Source organism: Myotis yumanensis, unplaced genomic scaffold (genome assembly GCF_028538775.1).
Source record: "Myotis yumanensis isolate MYYU_CA2020_CCGP unplaced genomic scaffold, mMyoYum1.0.hap1 SCAF_2, whole genome shotgun sequence".
Taxonomy (NCBI): Eukaryota; Metazoa; Chordata; class Mammalia; order Chiroptera; family Vespertilionidae; genus Myotis; species Myotis yumanensis.
This window is the reverse complement of record NW_027223753.1, coordinates 150,328,183-150,349,995: the sequence shown is the minus strand read 5'-3', so window position 1 is coordinate 150,349,995 and position 21,813 is coordinate 150,328,183. Positions and strand designations below refer to the sequence as shown.

Sequence of the window (21,813 nt, the reverse complement as noted above, 5' to 3'; positions counted from 1 at the left end):
CCCTGGGGTGCCTGGCCAGCCTGAGTAAGGGGCTGAGGGCCATTTTCAGGCTGGCCACACCCCCTTCAGGGTGGGGGGGGTCCTGCTGGGGTGCCTGGCCAGTCTGGGTGAGTTGCTGATGGCAGTTTTCGGGCTGGCCAAGCCCCCCAGCGGGAACCCTCACCCCATGAGGGTGTGGCCAGTCTGGGTGAGTGGCTGATGGCTGTTTGCAGGCTGGCCAAACCCCTCAGCAGGGACCCTCACCCCATGAGGGTGTGGCCAGCCTGGATGAGTTGCTGATGGCTGTTTGCAGGCTGGCCACAGCCCCTTCAGGGTGGGGATCCCTGCTGGAGTGCCTGGACAGCCTGGGTGAGGGGCTGGTAGCTGTTTGCAGGCTCACCACAGCCCCTTCAGTGTGGGGGTCCCCACTGAGGTGCCTGGCCATCCTGGGTGAGGGGCTGAGGGCCGTTTTCAGGCTGGCTAAGCCCCCCAGCAGGGACCCTCACCCCATGAGGGTGTGGCCAGCCTGGGTGAGGGGCTGATGGCTGTTTGCAAGCTGGCCACAACCCCCAGCCACCCAAGCTCCCAGTGGAGGCTGGCTGGAAGCAGGTATCTGGGATTTATTTGTCTTCTATAATTGAAACTTTGTTGCCATGAGTGGAGGCCACAGCCAGCTCAGGGCAGGCAGGAAGCTTGGCTTCCTCCATTGCCTGGGCAACCAAGCCTCCTGCTTGCTCCAGCTTCGTGGCTGCCAGCCGCCATCTTGGTTGGGTTAATTTGCATATAGTCACTCTGATTGGCTGATGGGCGTGACTTAGGGCATAGCAAAGGTACAGTCAATTAGCATATTTCTCTCTTATTAGTGTAGATTTCACTTGGATAGACATCTAGGAGTGGGATTGCTAAATTGTATGGCAAGGCTATGCTTAACTTCTTAAGAAACTGCCACATTGTTTTGCCATGGGCAATGCATAAGACTTCCAGATGCCCTACATTCCTTGCTAACACTTGGTATTATCGGCTTTTGTTTTTGTTTTCACTGTTAGCCATTCTAATGGCATGTAATGTACTGCACTGTGGTTTTGATTTACCTCTCCTAATGACCATAGTGTTAAGCATCTTTTCATGTATTTATTTGCCATCAGTATATTTCCTTTGATGAAGAGTCTGTTCAAATATTTTTTCCCATTTTCTTATTGGGTGTCTGATTTCTTCTTAGTTTTGAAAGTTCTTTATATATTCTGAATAAAAATCTTTTTTTATGTGATGTATGTCTTGCTATTATTTTATATTGGTCTGTAGCTTCACTTTAATTTGCTTTAAACTTCTCTTGTCTTAAAACCAAATCCCCCCTTTTCATTTTTCGAAGGCTTCAAAAGGGTTTAATAAATTTAGGTGTCTGATGGGAAAACTGCATGGCTGGTCTGTAATTGCAAATGGGGCTTCCCCAGGGGCTCAGAGCTCTCACTGACCAACACTTCTGTTAAGAACAATAGGCTGGTTCTTTCAGGCTCTGACATTTTAGGAAGTTGTGCACGTGTGCACCTCTGACTTTCTCCTCGGGCTCCTCCCCTCTGCAGAGAGATAGTCTTCTCCTTTTAGCTCGCTCTGCACTGGTGGCCAGAACAACGCAGCCTATCTCTGTCAGGAGCTGCCCTGTCAGAGAGCAAGGCAGGCTGAGGGGAAGGCACCGGAGGATTGAGAGGATGGGCAACTCTCTGCTGAGGGAGAACAGGTGAGTGCAGACTCCCTACAAAAGACCAGAGGAGATGGGTCAGGGCAATGTAGTCAGAAATAGAGAAAGAGGTCTCTTTTTAGAAGAGGGAGGAAGGGAATTGAGTAAGAACTGAGAAGCGTGAAGTACCTACTATGTATCAGACACAAATTTCAATTCCTTATAGATTTGGCCTTCTCCTGAAAATCATGGTGAGCAACTGGCAAAAACAGCTGAAAGGAGAGGACTTTATCAAGGGAGGTCTCTGCAGTAGAACAACTTTCCAAGGCCTGGGAAGGGATGCTCTCCTGAGCTCTTAATGCACCACAAGAAGCTTAAGACACTACCACCTTTTTCTTTTTTTAATATATTTTTATTGACTCCAGAGAGGAATAGAGAGGGTAAGAGAGATAGAAACATCAATGATGAGAGAGAATCATCCATCAGCTGCCTCCTGCACACCACACACTGAAGGTTAAGCCCACAACCTGGGCATGTGCCCTGACTGGAGTTTGACCCATGACCTTCTGGTTCATAGGTCCACAATCAACTACTGGGCCACCCCGGTCAGGCAACACTGCCACCATTTTAATCACTATTTAAATTCAAAATAAATAGCAAGCTTCCTGACATTATGAGGTCATGTCTGCCACACTTCCTGCAACAGGTAAACAGGGGTCATTGACATTGGTAGAAAACTTACCTTAACTTTTCTGGACCTCAGTTTCCTCATTTCAAATGGCAATAGTAATACAATATCTACCTTGGAGGGTTCTAATGTGTGTGATGCTGGCATAGTTCCTGATACATAGGAGGGTTCAATAATTAGAAGGTAGTTTTCTTGACCATCATCTTCATTAAAATCAAAACAGGAATTAGCCAAAAGCAAATTCATCCTTTACACTTACTGGTTGGGGGGTCTTCAGACAAGGTGCCAAACTTTTGGCCTCAGTTTTCTCATTAGTAAAAAAATAATCATAATATATTTATATATCATGGATTTATTCTGGGATTAAATAGAAAGCATATGTGTTATATACATTATATACCTTTATTAGTAGTATACATAGTATGTATAGTATATCTAGTAAGCATGTATAGTATAATAACTAGTATTTATAATGTGTATATGTATATATGTATAAAGCATATAGTAAGTAGCTAACATATAGTAAGTAGTGTCTAATTATTAGTTTCTTTTTATCTATACCTCCAGCAAATGAAAAGATGGTTGTACAAAAACCCAATCCAAACAATAAAACAATTTATTGGTGGGTTTTTTTTATTGTTGTTTTTGTTAACCCTCATCAGAGGCTATTTCTCCATTGATTTCTAAAGAGAGTGGAAGGGATAGGGACCCCAACTTGGGCCAGGGATTGAGCCTGCAACCGAAATGCATGCCCTTGACCAGAATCAAACCCATGACCCTTCAGTCTGCAGACCAGCACTCTATCCACTGAGCCAAATTGGCTAGTGTGTGGGGGGTTTTATTGTTTTGTTTTTGTTTTCTTAATTTACCTCCCCCCCCTTTTATCCTATTCTCTCTGTCTTGGTACTTTCTGTGAAAGAAGGCAATTTACATGAAACAAAACCAGTGTCCTCCCCCATTCCTGTGTATAATCCCTAAAACTGCATCAAGCAGATAAGCCTTTCTAAATACTGATAGTCTCAGGGTCATCATCAGAATTCCAGACATTTGGGAACAAATTATTTGGGCTTGGTTGTGCATAGAAAACATTGACAGGCTCTTGTTATGGTAATGGAGAGAAGGTCAGATCAAAGATCACGGTGTATGCTTTAGGAAGGCATAAGTGAAGGCAAAAGGGGGAAGCTGAGGTGGTCTGGGGTTACAACACAAATAGCAGAAATAAGGAAAGTTGGAAAAACTATGAAGAGAGGTTGGAAGCTTGGAAATACTTAACTCAGTCCTGGTATGTTGAGTTTTAGGTGGCAACAGAACACTCAAGAGATACCCTGGGATCTGAAAAATCAAAACCTCAAGCAGAGAACATCCAGGTCAGAGCAAACCCAGCAGAACCTCTCCCAGCCTTTGCCCACGAAGAGTGAAGTCGGTCAGATCCTGGACATCACTTACCCCACCATAGAGGATCTGCTTAGACCCAACCGCAGTTGTAGTGATAGTAAACGAGGAGACAAGACAAAAGACATCATTGTGAACCTTTGGACAAGAGATGTGCCATTTTGCTAGAAGCTTAGTGTAACTGGTAACAACTAGAAGACCCCTATTTTCTATTGTCTCTTTGCTTGTCTACCTCAAGTACCTTTGTGTTCAAGTTCCATCCCAGACATTTCATTTTTAAGCTCTAAGATTCTATTTCTGAAATGGCCCTATCCCCCTCATCACTACAATTGTTGGAAGGTTTGTGGAGCAAAATGTGTGTGATTACCTGGATGCTGTTAAACCAAGACGTCCTCATCAGTCCTCTCTAACCAGGTCCTCTGAATGCCAGGAATCACTAATGTATGGAAATAGTGTCCCTGAGCCCAAGAATCCCAAAGGGTGCCAAAGCCAATTGTTCTGAGGCCTGTAGAGTCATCTGCACTTTTCCCATGATTTCAAGACAAGGTTTTAAAAGAATATCAATTAAAAAGCAACCACTAAGCCAAATCTTGGGTTAGGAGTTAGGGTCCCAGAGATTCCCCCCAACAGTATGCATTTCTTCACTGTAAGCTAAAGACATATGTTAATTCATGCACTCCAAATGATGGAACAGGACAGAGGGCCATGGACATTATAACAAGGGAGATATCGGGTAGACTGGGGAGCCAGGCAAGCTTTGTGCAAGAGATGGGAACCTGGAACTGCTGGCCCAGAGCCTTGTGTCATAGACATTCGTCTGGCCTCCTTCACAGGGGTTATCTGAACCCACCCCAAACCAAAACATCTTAATTAAAATGCAGGAGCATATTGCAGAAACGTTGAGTGGGGGAAATAGCTGGTTTAAAAATAGCTTTAGCTTATATTTAACTTTACTTGACCTCCATGAGGTAAGCAGTGTAAGTATCCTCATGTTATATATCAGTGATGGCGAACCTATAACACGCATGTCAGAGGTGACACGCAAACTCATTTTTTTGGTTGATTTTTCTTTGTTAAATGGCATTTAAATATATAAAATAAATATCAAAAATATAAGTCTTTGTTTTACTATGGTTGCAAATATCAAAAAATTTCTATATGTGACACGGCACCAGAGTTAAGTTAGGGTTTTTCAAAATGCTGACACGCCGAGCTCAAAAGGTTCGCCATCACTGTTATAGATTAAGAAACTTTGGTTCAAGAAGGCCAGAGATATTGAGCCAGTAACTCAAAATCAATAGTCTCCTTTCATCCCACTCCCGTGAATCTGATTTCTTAGCTTTGGTATGATTTGATAGTTTTCTTCTGGTGTGTCTTTAGCCACAGAAACAGGAGATATAAACAACTGTTTTACAGTACTCTGAATATAGCCTGAAGAGAAGGAAACACTATAGCCATGACTCTCAGCCCCAAAAGCTCTGATGATACATTGACCCTAGAACACTCAGCCACCCTAGTGCCCATAGCCAAGGTCACATGCAGCAGCCTCACCTCCACTTCCCTTTCTGGGGAACTTCCTGGGAAAGCTCACTGGGGAAGATATTGTTGGGTGGTGTTTTCCAAAAGTCTTTACACAGTTTTCCTGGAACACACAATGTTAATGTGGACTTTGACTGCACCTCATCTTCAGAAAGATGCCCAGAGGACACTTTAGACTTCAGCCTAGATGTCTGCCTGCAGGGAGATCTGGCCTTTCTACCGTAAAGAATGTAACAAGGCAGATTTGATGATCTCCTGAGCCAGTTAGCGTTGCTCTGTTCTTAGCTCCTTAATCATTTATCAAATATTTATTGAAAATATATTTTCTGTGTGCCAGGTACTGTGGCATATGTTGGTGATATATACCATGATGTTAAGCATGGTCCCCACATTTATGAAGCTCACAGTCTAGTGTGGGATAAAGATAAGCGAGCAGGCAATTATAGTATAGTGTGTCCCGAGGAAATTCAGAGTGCAGTGGAATCCTGTGTAACTATTAACTAACCCGTACCTGGAAGCAATTTCTAAAATCTACGCACACTTATGCCTTGATTTTCTGGAGATAACTCTGTGTGTCCATCATCACCAGGGACCAAGTAACTAGCTGGAAGTGAGAATGAAAGCTCTTTTCCTTTTCTGAGGACACAGAAGAAGGCTTCTTCCCTAATTAGGAGTGGTTAGTGTCATCTTCATATTTCCAAAGGGCAGTTGATGTCCTGAAAGGACCAAGGCATCCTAGCATGATAGATGTGTCCAAGTCACCAAGAATGAATGCTCTCTTGGAGAGAGAAACAAGATTTTCACAGAAATGTCACAGGGAAGAGAGTGACCTTGACAAAGCTGTAGAAACCAACCTTGTGATCTGTGTCATCTCTCCGGTATTTTAGGTGCTGGGACCGCCACATGGCTGAAGGGTGTTTCTGCCTCCCATGGTGAGTGGAGTATTGTTTTCAGGAGTTATTTCCCTACGTGTGGTGTGAGTGTGGTATTTGCTGTAAGTTACCTGTGAACTCCCTGCTGTCTGTGGCCACAGCGGAAGCCTGTCACTAGCCCTGACGATCATCTGACTTAGTCAGGAAAGTGATGTTTCAAGTTTGCTTAAAAAACAGGAACAAGAGTCTCATGGGTGGTACATGCTCCTCAAATGGGAAAGCCTTGGAAGCAAGGATGAAACTGGCTGCCAGTGCAGAGAAAGACCCCTTTCCCACACGGCAAATCCCAGAGTCTCTGTGTACAGCACGCATTTCTGTCCCTTGCACAGAAAATTTATAACCAGAGTGATCATATAATTCATTATCCAGACTGGGAAACTTTTGAGAGTGACAGGGATGCTAAAAATAGTTGGTAACAACATTTAACTAGACTGTCATAGCAAACCAGGACATATGGTCATTCTCCTTAGAGCAGATGCCATCCTTGATTCCTGAGATGATAGGGCTTCTATTATATTTATATTGTGTGTTTTCCAGGGGGTCATCTATACAGTGTGGTTACCTCTGTGCTCAGATTAGACATATCTGTTTTGTTCAGTTGTTTGTTTAGAGATCATGGATTGGGATGAAGGCTGGGATTTGAAATATCGATGGCTTCTTAACTCATATGATATGAGAGAAATTAATATTTTGTCAAAAAAATCTCCAAAAATACTACTATAACATCACCATAATTCTTCACCTCTAAATCCATTTCATATCAGCCTTAAAAAAGGGAGGAGGAGATAAAAATACAAAAATATTAGATTCTACGTGGTCTCCTTCCTTTTTCCTTTTTTTTTCTATCCTCTTATTTCTCTATGCTGAAGAAGGTAATAAAAAAGGCCTATAACTTTAACAAATGAAAAAGTTAAAAATAAACTTTTATAGAAGGTATAATTTCCTTTGAGAGTTTCTGAATTTTGAAACAAGCAATTTACTTTCCTTCTCTTTTGCAGGAAAAAGATGCACATTTTTAAAACCAGGCAAGATTTCCCAAAGGAAGGTAAGTTATTGCTTTCACATCATTTTCACTTTTGATAGACTTACACTTTCAAACTGCCCCTTCTCTGTGTTCCCAGAGCTCCGTGGGCATATTTCTGTACAAAACTTACACATTTTTGCTGCAATTTATCCACCTGTATGGCTCTGTTTCTCCATTAGACTGTGAGCTCATTGAAGCAGGGATTGGCCTATTAATCTCCATATGCTTCAGTTAGTCCCTAGGTTTGAAGGAGTTAACTGGGAACAGTAAATGCAAAAGGTGGAGGTCTGAGGCACTCAGAAGGAGCAGCCAGGAGGCCAGCTTGGGCACAGAGAACACAGAGGAGGGGCAGGGCCTGGTGCTCACATTTAGGAATGGGGCTTCTGTCTTGAGAACTGCAGGGCTTTGAACAAGGGGCATTTAAGACATCACCCAGGTTGCTGTGCGGAGCACAAATTGTGGTCAGGAATGGTAAAAGCAGGTGCTGGAAGACCACCTAGGAGTTTATGCAATGGTCTCTGGCGACAGAACAGGGCTGAAGTTAAGGAGACAAAAGGATTTGAGAAGGAGAGAGTGGTGAGTGGTTATCACAAGTAAGAAAGAAAATAAGAAAGTATAGGCCTGGGGACAGGCCACTGCATTTCTAAAGAAGAAACACAACGTTTGCCTTTGCCTTCTGGGCTTAAAGAGGAGAGCCTAGCTTATTCATTCTGAATCTTAGAAATGAACCCTGTAAGGTGTGTGAGTGAATAATACAGCCCTCCCACCCCTGGCCCTTTTACCCAGGGGAATTGTGGTTCCTAGGAAACCCTAATCTGCATCAGAGCAAAACATGGTAGAAACAGGGCCAGTTCTGCTGAAACTCACACACCCTTTTTCTGTGGGATAACTAGGGGAGCCCAGCAGGGCCATGGGACTTCATGGAGCGATGAGCCTCCTGAGTGTCGGTAGGGAGGAAGAATAAATCCAAACACGTACGATCAGGTGGCTAACATGGGCACACCCACCTCCCTGGCAGGGTGGTATCATGAGGCTTCTATGTGAAAGCTCGGATTTGCTTATTGTGCTGGTGTGTTTGCAAGGGGTAGCAAGTGTGTCCATTTGCTTCTTGGTTGAATGGCCAGGGCCAACTGCTTTTGCAAAATTGGCCTGCTTCTGTTTTTATCTGCAGCAGGTTCCGGAGTGGGAATGTTCAGCTTAAGAGTATTTCTCCTCTGCAAAGCTTTCCTTGAGCACCGGCCTCCACGCTACCACCCTTCCCCGTCACCTACAGTAAAAACTACAGCCCTCCCCTGTGTGGTGGATCTCTCATAGGCCCTTGCCTGTTCTAGCCTGTGAGCCCCTTAAGTACAGGGACAGTGTCTGGTTATTTGTCTCCTCAAGGCCTGGTGCTGAGCAGGCATGCAATGAATTTTGTGTAAAAAGGAAGAGATGAGAGGGCAGGTGGTAGGGAAGTGTGATTTCTTAACTGAAAACCCACCGAATAAGTCTCCCTCCACTCATCTCAGCCTGAGCACAGCTCCGGACGTGTCTTGTTTCGATGGCCTTGCCATTCCCCAGGGATGAGCTGTAGCCCTGATAAGGGCTGTCCCAGCTGTTCCTTGGCTCTCTGGTTGCTTGTATCCCAGTCCCCCCCCGCCCCCCTCAAACCTCCCCATGACCTGAAATTCATTGAGTGTATTTTCTTTCTCAGGTGGAGGAACATCCACTGCTACCCAGCAGGTAATATGAGCATCTCTAAGCCTTTTCTGAGTTGATGGTAAAAATGTAGACACTCCAAATGGCAGGAGAAGTTGGTCTGCAAGACCCCATCTGACCTAGACATGAAAGAAAGCCATTAGGTGCTCATGCTTCTAAGCCCAGAGATGTATGCAGGCCTGATGGCAGAAGCAGCAGCACCTCTGTTGTACTATTTATTGAAATAAACTAACATTTACTGAGCACTTAGTTCATGCCAGGCAGTGTGCTGAGCCCTTTGCGTGCATCATCTCACATAACTGTCAGCACAACCCTGTAAGATTGGTACGCCCCCTCCCCTTTTTACAGATGAGAAAACTGAGAGATTAAGTGAAATTCCCCAAAGCCAGACAGCTTTCGAGATGGCAGGGGCCTGCTTCAGAACCAAGCTTCACCCCCAAATCCCTGCTCTTTCCTGTGTATTTTGAGGCTTCATTGAATGAGACCTTCTCTTCCATCATCTCCCTTTATATTATCTGGCCTGGGTGGTTAAATATCATAACCCAGTCATATTTAGGTGTCATGAGAGTGTTCTCTTTTGTAAGAAGGGGCTGTTCTCAGGGTCCTGGGACTGGGAATTACATGGAATGGCCAGGAGTCCCGCCGAAACAGGGGCAGAGAGCATGGGCCCGGGAAGGCTGAATACTCCAGGCACTATGAGCATTCTGGCTACCTGGGCTAGGTGTGGGGGCGGGGGGGGCAGCTATTCAGGAAAAAAAGTTCCAAGAGATGGAGGGGACGTGGTTTGTGGAAGCCAGGCTTTGCCCAGGGTCGAGCATATGTTGAGACTGAAGCGTAAAGAGAATGACAAGAGACCAAGTCTTGATGACGGCTCTCTGACCAGCAGGACAACGCTGACCAGAACTCTGCAGAGGAGCTGTGCTACACCCTCATCGATCACAGGGTCCTTGGCAGGAGGCCATCAGGGAACTCTGCAGAGGAGTACTATGAGAACGTTCCCCGCCAGGTCCGGAGGCCCAGAGAGTCGCTGAGAGGAACCGAGACTGAGTACTCACTTCTCCATGTGCCTCCCACCCCTAGGCATCCACCTGCCCCGGAAGGTGAATATGAGCTTCTCAGTGTCCAGTAGAATCTCCTCTCATGCCCTGCAAAAGCCACGTCCACATACACGCCCCTCTGAGGCTGAGTTTCCCCTCCATAATGAAGCAGTGCACCCACGTGTGTTCCACACCAGCACATAACAGCTGGGGGTGGGGAGCTCTGCTGAACTCTCCCACCCTCACCGCCACCTGCACACAACAGCCCTTTCTACAGGGATTTCTGCAGAGCATGGTGTGTAAACCACGGGGCTTCTTAGATCCTACTCAATATTCAACATCCCAAAACCGACCAATGATCCTTAAACCGCTCTTTGAGAAGGGAAGGACCATATTTGGCTCCAAATGGCTTTGGAAATGGCTGCTGTGCTCAGAGGCAGGTGGGGCTCCCTGGTCACAATGGTTTTTGCTCCTCTGTCCAGGTTCTTATAAAATGCCCACACGGTTGTCCTTTGAAGTCACAAGGAATTCATTCATTCCACACGTGTCTGTGGGCCCACCTCCTCACTCCTAGCCTTCCAGGTGGGCGCCTGTATGTTCTGCTCACTCCATGCCTCTAAATGGGTCCTTTGCATTAGTGTCCTTTCACTTTCTGGCTCTGGTGGCTTAGTTGGATCAGTATGTCTCAGGCCAAAAATTTTATGGGTTGAATCAGTATGTCTCAGGCCATGGGTTGAATCAGTATGTCTCAGGCCAAAAATTTTATGTAATTTTTATATGATTTGAGTCCATATATTTTTTTAACTTGGCATTTAAATCTTAGTAAAAGAAATCATAGCATCAAACAATGATAGAATAGAAAGATCTTTGGAGATCCTACTCCCACTATCTTTTTTTGGCTCATTAGCCCAAAGTAATGTTGCAAGTTAGAGACATAACCTTATCTGGAATCTGATTTCCTGGCTTCCAATTTAGTGTTCTTCCAATGTACTTCCAATATATTCTACTCTATGGTATGCCTGAGTATTAAGTAATATGTCCTGTAGAAAATATGCATAAAATGTCTATGTGGGGAAAATAACATATACACACATCCCTTCTCAAATGAGTACTTCTTCATATGCTTTGATTATTTATTTTGCCTCATCTTTTCTTCAGGGTTCCTAGAATTATGTATGCCCCTAAAAGAGAGGGCATCAACCTGTGGCTCATGGGCCAAATCTGGCCAACTGCCTTTTTTTTGTAAATAAAATCTTATTGGAATAATACAGCCATAGTCATTTGTTTATGTAATGTCTGAGGTACCACAGGAGATTAGTTTGTAGGCCCTTCCCCTAAACAATCAGAATTGAGATAAACTAAACAGAAATGTGTTTGGGTATTGATGTAACTCATAAGAGCAGGTACCAATACAATGGTATGGAAATGTTAAACCACAAATTAGATGAGTGAGCCCAACAACAATTAACAAATTAGACTATTTCTATATTCGCACCTGTGTTTTCAACTTCCTGTTTTAACCCATGCATTGTCTTAATTTTAGGGATTTTAAAATAGTAAGAGATTTGTGAAGTCAATCACATCCTAGTATCTTATCCTCCGTTAACTTCTTGTTTTTAGCAGAATTCTTTCACATGGAACCATAACTTTGACACTCGGCCAAGACTGACTCAAGTTCAAAAGGTGGTGGCAGGCAATACTGTACAAGACATTAACATGGTGTAGGGGACAGTGTGTGGAATTCAGAGTCAAATAATTGATTATTTAAATCCTGGTTCTATATCTTCCTCTCTCCATGACCTTGAGCATGGAACTTGGAGGCTTAACTTTTCACCCAGAAACAGGAAGATTACATCTAATGTATGTAAACTATTTAATACAGATCCTGAAAACATGGAGCAAAGGGAAACAAAGAACTTCATGATGTACAGAGAAACCACTGGTGGATGTACCTGGCAATCCAGGGTACCCATCAGTCCTCTAGCAAGGCAGAAACCCAGAATTCTGCATTTTATGCTGGAAATTTTCACTTGGATATTGAACTGTTGTGGAAGCTGATGGGTTCAAATTTTCTCAACTTAACATGATAAGTTATATTTGTTTGAGTCTTATTATGTGAAAGTATTACCTGTTTGAAACATTATATGCCTTTTATCAGGAACATATTAATTATAAGTGCTTAACCAAAGAAAGTTGTTCTTATAATGAAATTTGAGGGATTATGAGAGGAAATTATTTTTGAGTAGAAGAGTCCTTTGAAATACCTACAATGTCTGTATATATTGCTGATCCTTTTTATGGATTTCAGGATTTCTGATGGAAGCTATATATCCTTATCACAGAACATGCACACACACACACACACTCACACACACAATATTTGTATACAGTTGTAAAGGTTGAGGATGCAACCCCTTAGTTAAAAAATTCCTGTTCTTGATTTTTAAAAAAATGAGGCTGAAGATTTAAATTTTATCCTTAAGTCACAAATATATCAGAAAATTCCCCTCCCCCATGTTGGTCTCAACTGTACGCAGCCAAAGTTCACGGAGGCACATTTAATGCAGCTACTGTGGGCTCTGTGGTTTCTGTTTTACATTCATACTAGTGCCTATAAATAATCCCTGAGTCAGTGAACGAATTCTTATTTAGAACATAAGAGAGGTACAAGAAAAGGGCAAAGATAGGTGAGGAAAATCGACCGTTGACAACAAATAAATTCAAATGTGGACATTATTAGGACAACCTTGGGTAACGAGGGCTACAGCTATTCTCAGGGGTGGAAGGGCATAGGCAGAATGAAAAAGGTGTGCCCCAGGACTCCACAGAAGTCTTCAGAGAATAGGAGATTCTGTTTAAATTTCTGTGATTCTGTTCTCTTCTAAGTCAGCGTCTTGCGTTCAAAAAGCAACTTGAAAGCCACTGGATCTGAGCATGCCCCAGCTCTCAGTCCCTCCCCCTTTCCCACAAGGAGGTCTTTTGCAAGGCACTTGGGGAAGGATTGAGCATCATCATAATCCCAGAGTCTTCTACAGCCTGATGATCACACTTCTCAACTCATCCCTGTCCTCTCTCTACTCATGCTCCTTGATGGTGTGTGGTTGCCTAGTGGGCTGAGCTGTGCTCCCCCAAACTGGGGAGCTATGGGCTTGTCCTCCCACCTGTCCAGGCCTCAGTTTCTTAACCATAAAAAGAGGGGACTGCCTTCTAACACTAAAAGGATACTTTTCTAATCATAAAGTATTAAAGGATGTGTCTGCATGCAGCTGCCAGCAATGCAGTAATAGTGTGAATTACCTTAATTTACAGTAATGGGAGCAGAGGAGGAAGATTTAGAGAGATAACTCCCATTTTTCTCAGCACTGGTCAGATTTTGAATGGGGCAAGGAGAGACTGTGCACCTGACCCTAGTAAGACACGCACTTAAGTAAAGAAAGGCAAACCTCTTTATTCAAATCCCACCACTGCTTCAGGGTTAGTTTATGTCCTACTTCCCAGGCAAATATTTTTCCAATTATACTATACTGGATACTCTTTCCTCAGACCACCCACAGCTCTATATTTTATCTTTATTTAATTTTAACACCTGACTCCCCCCGCACCCCTTGATGTTTCTTGTTTTACCTATACAGAGCCTGAATCCCTGTAAGACCAGAAGTTTCCTTCCTTCTTATTGTCTTCTTCTACACTGGTGTCTTCTATAGTCTTCTGCAAAACTCATTATTAAAACATCTATAGGACTAAGTTACATTGTGAGGCAAAAAAGAATTGAACACGTGGATAGAATTTTTGTTGGAATAGTGGGGTGACAGGTTCCTCTGATCTGGCTGTATCCTTTCGGTCCATATCTAAAAGACTTGCACAAAAGACCAGTCTCAAATTGTTCAATTATTTCACAGGTATTTGTTAAAACCTTATTATGCACCAGGCGTTATGCTCGTCATTAAAATGTGTGATGCCCATTATCCACCTCTGATAACAGAGGAGTGTATATGTAAGTGCCGTTTTTTCCAAACCCTCCAAATGCTTTCATCACAAAGTTCAGGTCTTTCCACACCACGTGGGCTAAAGAGTGCACTCTATGGAAAATTCTATGACTTGTAAGTGGTCAAAACCCAGGACAAGGTATTTGCATCTTGGTGCTTTCCAAAGGAGAAGGGAAGATGAAAACCAACCCTGTCTTGATCCCAGATATGAACCAACCTTTCCTTCCAATCCCAGGCCCTTCAGACACCTGGCCCTGCCAGAGAGGGCTCTGGGAGGAAGTGGAAGGGATCAAAGCACCCACCCTTCACTCACTGAAACAGAGAGGAGGACTCAGCCAGTTCAATCTCACTCCCTCAGAAGGGGAAGCTGCCCTCAGGGAAATGAAAAGATCACTTCCAACATCATTTACTGCAAGAAAACACCAACCCAAATCATGGCCCTGGAGAGTCGCCACCAATGAAGCAAAGGGAAATGGGACAGCGCAGAGGGCAAAAATAATTTATTGTAAATATTTTTAAATCCTTTTCCATGAAAAGTCTTCATTATTCTCTAAAAAGTACAAATACATTAAAGCTTACACTTGACATATAAAAAATAAAGAGGAAGAAGGATAATTCACCTGTTTTGCTAGTTTGAGGAACTATCCTCAAAATGAGACAGTGTTACAATGAATGCAACTTCTAGTTTAATAATAAGGAAAGTTTTCACATTATCCAGAGTCCTGGGTCCTAAAGAGCTTAAGGCAAATCTACCTGAGACAAGACTCAGACATACCCCCATACACAGCTGCCCCCATACTAACTTCCACCTAAGGTCAACCTAACTGAGATATTAGGCTAAAGAGCTCTCATTATAGGACCACAAACTCTTTCTCCTGGAAAATTCCCAGCAATTTCCCTGAGAAAACAAATAATTCTGATCCCTCATGACAGGCAAATGACCTAGCCAGTTACCAATATTCTCCCACCCTGTAAGTGAACTGTCATTAAGCTTATAACTGTTTCAGAGAGCAGTTCTTCCTGTTTCAAAACTATCTTTCATCAGATCTATGATCAATGCCTGAAGATACTGAGTCCTACTAGAAGGCCATAACACTGGACCATGAAAAGCACTTGTGTAATAGTTCTAGCAGATGGTTAGGGTTCTTAACGATTCCCTGATGGAAGGTTGTGAAAATATACATGGAAAAACTATCCAAAATGAGAGCAAAGTGTTCAAAACTCACAGGGAATTATGTCTTTAAGAGAGGTGTTCAGGAATCATAGGAACAATGAGGAGATGCAAAATAATTTTTAAATGTACATTTCCTTTCTGTAGCTATTGATAACACAGTGACATTGGATGATGTGCTTACAGCTGGTTTGCTAAGAAATGCAGCTACAGGTTATGAAGGTAGACACATAACAATGCTTCTCTGGGCTTAAATGCCCTCCCTATCCTCACAGGCTTGCTTAGAGGTAGATTAAATATAATGTTGAGCGGGAGGGGGATTTCAGTGAGCCACTGGCTCAATTCTCCCTCACCTGCTGTCGCCTCTCCAACAGCACAGGCTGGCAGGATCTTGCCCGAAAGTCTACCCCCAGCACTAAAGAGAAAGTGTCCACATGGCAGTGGGGACAGGTAGCGCTTCAAGAATAGCAGTGACTTCACACTGGAAGGTTCACCCTGCTACTCGGTCACCCCTGTCCCATCTGGCTTCCTGCCTCTACCACCAGTGGGACCAGGGCAGCTCTTGCTGTTTTGCTGGATGTCCTACTGTGCACAATCAGGAGAAAAAGGACCGTGCCTAGCCCTCTTGTCATTTCAAATCCTTCCAGTTAATTCACAGTATCTTTTCTGTAAAAAAGAATGAGTTATCTTCATCCCACAGCTCAGGGAACACTGCTTCAGACACAGACCGGCCTCTACCACTTCACTCTGAAAAAAAAACACAAACAAAAGACGTTTAAGAATTATGATTAATTTAAACACCCATAGTTTCATTTGACTTTATTTGGTTTGAATATATACTCGTATAAAATTGGAATATTGTAAAGTTCTAACAGAAAATTTCCTCTTCAGTCAACACACACACAAACACAAACTCTGAATCCTTTCCAAAAGGCAAATATCACATTGTCCGCTCATTGGTTTGGGTATAATTCATGAAAAATAACATTTGATGAGGCCTTTTGGATACTGAGGACATTTTAACATTCAGTCTTTTTTCATGATCTCAGTATAAAAATACCTCTAAATGTTCAGGGTTTTTTTTTAAAGGTGCACAATGTGTCATGAGAAATCCAGATGAGGGAAATGGTGTGAGCCAGTCTGGCTAAGGGAGTGGTGCCCACGCAAGGCCCTGGGACACTACATAGAGAGCCCTTCATGCTCTGCCACAGGGTTCTCACAGTTGACGTTGGGGGCTGGGTAGTTCTAGAGAGCACTGTAAGAAGAAGAATCCCTGACCTCACCACTAGATATTAGTATCCAACATACAATCTCAATAGTGACAACTAAAAATGTCTCCAGACAGCCCTGGCTGGTGTGGCTCAGTTGGTTAGGAGTCGTCCATGCACCCAACGGTTGCTGATTGGATTCTCAGTCAGGGCACATGCCCAGATTGTGGGTTTGCTCCCCGGTAGGAAGTATGCAGGAGGCAGTCGATACTCAATGTTGTGCTCTCACATCGATGTTTCTCTTGCCCTCTCCCCTCCTTTCTCTCTAAAAATCAATAAACTATTCTTTTAAAAAAAATAAAATAAAAATGTCTCCAGCCATTGCCAAATATCCCTGGAGGGAGAGGGGGGTGCAGAACTGCCCTCAGTGAGGATTAGTGTTCTTTGGCTAAACTCTTCCAGTTTTCTGGAGAATTGATGAACAGCCAAAATGGTTTCCCTTGATGCCCCAAGAATAGAATTCACTCTGGCTTCTCTGCTAGGAACCAGCTCATCAGTTTACACCCCAAAATCTGCAAACACGATTCACTGTCCTCACTGCCTGGAGCCCGGTCCTCTCCGTTCTCACAGAAACCCGGGTTTGCCTTTATTGCCCTCAGTCTGCCAGCTGACTTCTTCACTTATGAGAAACCTGTGCAAAATAACTAACCCAGATCCAAAATAGATCCTGAAGTCCCAAGGAAGCCACTGTTTTACATTTGCAAAACAGACTTCTACTCCTCAGACTGGGACCCCACCCATACAGAATGTGAACAAGCTCAAAGACAGGGGAGGGAAGGGTTGATCCATTAAAAAAAACAAATGCCTTACCCTTGAGGGTATTATGCTTAAGTGAAATAAGTCAGACAAATATTTTATGGCCTCGCTTGTATGTGGAATCTAAATTTAATAAAAAAAAAAAAAAAAGAAAGAAAGAAAGAAAAAGAAACTCATAGCGAAAGAAAGCAGATTATCAGTTCGGTGGGAGATAATTTGGGTGAAAGTGGTTAAAAAGGACAAACTTCCTGTTATAAGTAAGTACTGGAGTGTATGTACAGCATGATGACGTAGTTCACACTGCTGTATGGTACATTTGAAAGTTCTAAGAGGGTAGATCCTAAAAGTTCTCACCACAAGGAAAAAAATTTCTCATTGTTAAAAAGAAAGCAACAGACTCAAAATGAAGTCACTTTTGCAAAGCCCCACCAAGACTTACTGCCTCAGAAAAAGGCTGAAAACGCATCAGCCTGGAATTTCCTGGTCAGTAAGAGTGAGGTCACCTACCTGATAAAACCCCCTGTCTTCCCAGCAAGGGAAGGTCACCTTGCCAGAAGTCCTTTCTTTTCATTTCCTTGCCCCGCCCTTTTTCTGCTTATAAAAACCTTCTATTTTTTACAATTGCTCTGAGCACCTCTCTGTTTACTAGATGGGCTGCTTCCAGATCCATGAATCATCCAATAAAGCCATTCAGATCTCTAAGTTTACTCAGTTGCATTCTTGTTCGTTAACAGTAACCATATGAGATGACAGGTATAAACTGAACTTATTGTGGCAATCATTAGGAAATATGTGTCAAGTCAATTCTATCTCAAGTCAATTATAATAAAATTATATATCTCAATATTTTTTAAAATCCTTTTTGATTATTATAGTAAGGAAAGTTTTTATTTTTATAAGGGCATTACAATATGCCTGCAGCTAGGTCAAATAGTCATTGTATTTCCAAATCAGAAATACAATGAGAAAATGAGAAATACGCACAAAATACCCCAGGAACCCAACTTAGAGCCGAACTTAAAGTTCTGACTCTAAAGTACACACACATATGAACCCCAAAAGAACCTCAGACTGGCCTCAGAGACTCCTTGGAATCCCTGAAATTGTAAAATTTTGTGTAGGGGGAGGAGTTGTGTGCCTATTATTCTGGAGAGAAGGTACTTGGTTGTCCTCATCCTCTAAGGCAGCGGTTCTCAACCTGTGGGTCGCGACCCCTTTGGCAGTCGAATGACCCTCACACAGGGATCGCTAAGACCATCCTGCATAGCAGATATTTACATTACGATTCATAACAGTAGCAAAATTACAGTTATGAAGTTGCAAAGAAAATAATTTTATGGTTGGGGGGTCACAACATGAGGAACTGTTTTAAAGGGCCAGAAGGTTGAGAACCACTGCTCTAAGGAGTATACGAACCCCACAATGTTAAGAATCTCTGCTCTTTGAAGAATTAGAACATTATCTTTATGAAAAACTAGCTGCCCAGCTCATCACAGGCATGGTGGTAACCCAGCAAGCCCTCAGAGCATGTGAGCATGGGGAACTGGCCTAAGCACCCACAGGGTTCACTGGGTCCCTCCCAGGGGCCTAGCCTATCCCTGCCACAGCCATCTCTTCTCTTTCATTGGAGTTTACCTCTCACTTGCCCTGCCTGCCTTCTCTTGTCTTTTTCCTTCCTCACTTCCCAAATGGTCACTGTCTACCCACCCATTTGAGAGGGGCCTGATAGCCATAGTCCTGAAAATATTTAATGGCTGAAATGCTGCTCAGGCATGCTATGGAAAATGGATGTGGGGTCACAGGGTTCCCCAGAAGAAATGATTGAGAGGAAAAGTACAATCTCCTGGGGAGCAGCAACCGGCTGACTCACGTGGCATCCCTGGGGCCGGAGGCAGAGCCCGACTGGGAAATGTCTCTGAGGCTTTTCGGCTGAGCTGTCCTCTGGCCTCTAAAGCAACACCCCCTTTATCATACTCCCAACCTCACAATCCTCCGAAGCCTTTCTCACAGTCCTCCCCCGTCCCTCGCCTACATTTGGAAAGAGCCGGTAACCACAACATGTGCAGATGGGGCTCGGAAAATCAAGGCCAGTCACCACAGCAGGCGGCCACCGCATCTCATGCAGGGTAGATTTCCCCCTCTCACCTCTACACAGGAGGGGCCCCTCAGGTTTCTTTCTTTCTAAAATTCTTGTGGAGGTTGCATAACCCCTCCATTCCACACATGTATGCTGTCTGCCTGGCCCACAGACACACTTTATTTATCCAGATGCTCTGTGAGGAAACTATTCCTTTATGAGACTTTCCCAGTGAACTGAAATTTGGCCTTCTGAATGTCATCATTTCTGTTTAGTGTGTGTGTGGGGCGGGGGGGGGGGGGGGGGGGGGGTTGTATTGTGTGTGTATAAAAAGCTTTAAGAACTCCTTGCTAAAACTTTCTGCGTTCTTAGGCCGAGATTAATCTACTTCACCTTCAGCCATCATGATCAGCGCCCGCTCTCATGCTGAAGTCCCACGAGTGCTTTATAACCTCTCTGTTCCACTCTCCTGAAGCTGGGCTGCTGGCACCGTGCCTGGTGCTACACTTCTCCTTCTATTTGCCTTTTTCATTCATTCCACTGGTATTTACTGCTAATGTGCGGAGAGTGTTTCTGATGGGGGGTCCACAAGAAAATGAGACACCCAAGATGGTTGGCCTGTGGGGCTAAGGAGAGCTAGTGCATCTCTAAGGGAGGACTCAGAAGGAAGTGAGGAGAGATGCAGAGAAAGGCCAGAGCTTCAGTAGACACATGGAAAGACATGTCAACGCTGTGGCCATTCCACCTCCCCGCCTTCATTCTGTCAAGTCTTGTCAGGAAAGTTCTCCTGATAAGCGGGGTATATTCTATGCGTATTAACAACATATCACTTTCCCTGTTTTGTTCTTAGTTTTAAAAGTAGATGAGTAGATTTATTATACTTTTCTAAGGAAATAGGTCAATTTGCCTTTTTATATCTCTCTATTAATTTCTTAATGAACTCAGTGGCCTTCAACAGAAGAAGAGATAAGTTGTCAAGTGAGATAATACTTCAATGATTTAGCTATATTGTTTATTGCAAACTCTTTAACACTTACTTCTCTCATGAAACCATGGTGTTTCCATGAAGAGTATAGTCACACTTCAAAGATATTGTGCTTTGGGTTCCAGACCACCATAATAAAGAGAGAATCACAATAAAGCAAATAAAAATCTTTTTGCTAGTGAAGGGTCTTGCCTTTGATTTGTTAAAAAAAAAAAATGCAACATCCATGAAGCACAATAAAGCACAATGAAATGAGATATGCCTGTACTAATGACATTATGAAGTAGAGTATGGGGCTTAGCATGTGGGTGAACTACAACAAGAAAACTTTCAGCAATCCTCATCTTTATAGTTTAATTACTTTTTCCATGATTTTCCCCCAACTACTCAGTCTGGAGGACAGAGACTGTGTAACCTCCACAGAACATGGAACATCACCTGCACAGAAATCAACCCGAACCCTCTGTCCCCAGTCTGGTTCACTTGTATACCATCCCAACTCTGACTTTTGGACGTGCTCAACTTACCGTAGAGCAACAGGGACTCCGGATCAAGCCCCAGAGTCTCACAGCCAGACAGGTTCTGGTCATGGAAATCCTGTAGCAAAATGCCCAGCACCAACTCCTCACTCATCATATACTTCATAAAACTGTCATCTTCCGATGGAACCCCAAACTGCAGGTGGTAGGTTATTGTGGCATTTTCCTCTCTAAAAGGCAAATTAAACAGAGAAAGTCAAACGAAACAGAATCGCACTGCAAGTCTGGAAACTAGTTTTAGCAATAACATTTCTTTTTTTTAGTTCCTCGTGTTCTTCCAAGTACAAAATAGCAAAAGGTGTGCTGCCCTGGAAGAATCCTCTTCCACGGGTCCAGCACAGAATATTCCGGTGACCCTCACCGCCTCCTCCCCCTTAGAACACAGCCCCTGGGAGTCCACTGAGAGAAGACACTGAAGGGAGAGATGGACCAGCGATTGTCAAGGAAGAGCCCAGGGCCCACTGTCTGCCCCAGCTCCAGCCTTTGACCACCCAGGCAGGCCAGGAAAGCCTTGTTCTCCTCCTGTGTTCCCTTCTGCATTCGCTCACACAACACCCCTTTCCCTGCCCCAATAAGTGCAGGTTAGTCAGAGTAAATTGCTTTAGCCAGTTCATTAGTGTTTACGGTAGGGCCCAAAGCTCCCTGCCTTCAGGGGTGCAGAACTCCTGGTCTCCCACCGCTCGCCCCGTGTACCAGCAGCAAATCACACCTCCCTGCTTTGTCCCCAAACTAAGAAACTTGTTCTGTCTCATTTCCACTCCCGAGGCTCCCAGCAATGTGCTCTCAAGAAGGAGACCTAAGGAATTTTTCCCATTATCAAAATAAAAATAATCATAGGGCTATTCTCAGTTAATGAGTAGATGATACTATCTGTTAAATGCTACATCAACATTTAAGTTTTCCACAATTATCCTATTACTTTCAAGATGACCCAGATTAAGAGCAAGAAATAAAATAATTAAGAGGTAGCCACATCTGAGACTCTAGCCCAGGGGTGGGCAAACTTTTTGGCTCGAGGGCCACAATGGGCTCTTAAACTGGACAGGAGGCCGAACAAAAGCAGGGAT

General features: G+C 43.6%; 2 protein-coding genes across 5 annotated transcripts in view; one reads left to right on the top strand and one right to left on the bottom strand.

The window, feature by feature from the left end:
- The first annotated feature begins 1,605 nt into the window (after positions 1 to 1,605).
- Positions 1,606 to 12,018, top strand: GCSAM (germinal center associated signaling and motility). Of its 3 annotated transcripts, none has more exons than XM_070403551.1 (7): positions 1,606 to 1,714; positions 3,641 to 3,709; positions 6,161 to 6,205; positions 7,204 to 7,250; positions 8,923 to 8,951; positions 9,811 to 10,027; positions 11,588 to 12,018. In XM_070403551.1, exons 1-7 carry the CDS (start codon positions 1,686 to 1,688, stop codon positions 11,608 to 11,610), a joined length of 459 nt encoding a protein of 152 aa, XP_070259652.1. In that variant the 5' UTR covers positions 1,606 to 1,685; the 3' UTR covers positions 11,611 to 12,018. The 3 variants fall into 3 exon arrangements, with proteins under 3 accessions (XP_070259652.1, XP_070259651.1, XP_070259650.1); XM_070403550.1 differs by having other exon boundaries at positions 11,585 to 12,018; XM_070403549.1 differs by lacking the exon at positions 11,588 to 12,018 and having other exon boundaries at positions 9,811 to 10,150.
- A 2,417-nt stretch (positions 12,019 to 14,435) lies between these two features.
- The window catches only part of CUNH3orf52 (chromosome unknown C3orf52 homolog), a 31,610-nt gene continuing 24,232 nt past the window's right edge, over positions 14,436 to 21,813 (bottom strand). Inside the window, exons 5-6 of one of the 2 annotated variants that reach the window (XM_070406170.1) lie at positions 20,735 to 20,916; positions 14,436 to 15,868 (exon numbers count right to left, since the gene is read on the bottom strand). In XM_070406170.1, the coding sequence (XP_070262271.1) occupies positions 15,864 to 15,868; positions 20,735 to 20,916 (187 nt within the window). In that variant the 3' untranslated portion in view covers positions 14,436 to 15,863. Of the gene's footprint in view, positions 15,869 to 20,259; positions 20,320 to 20,734; positions 20,917 to 21,813 lie in introns of those variants that run through there. The other variant, XM_070406169.1, reaches the window with a different exon arrangement.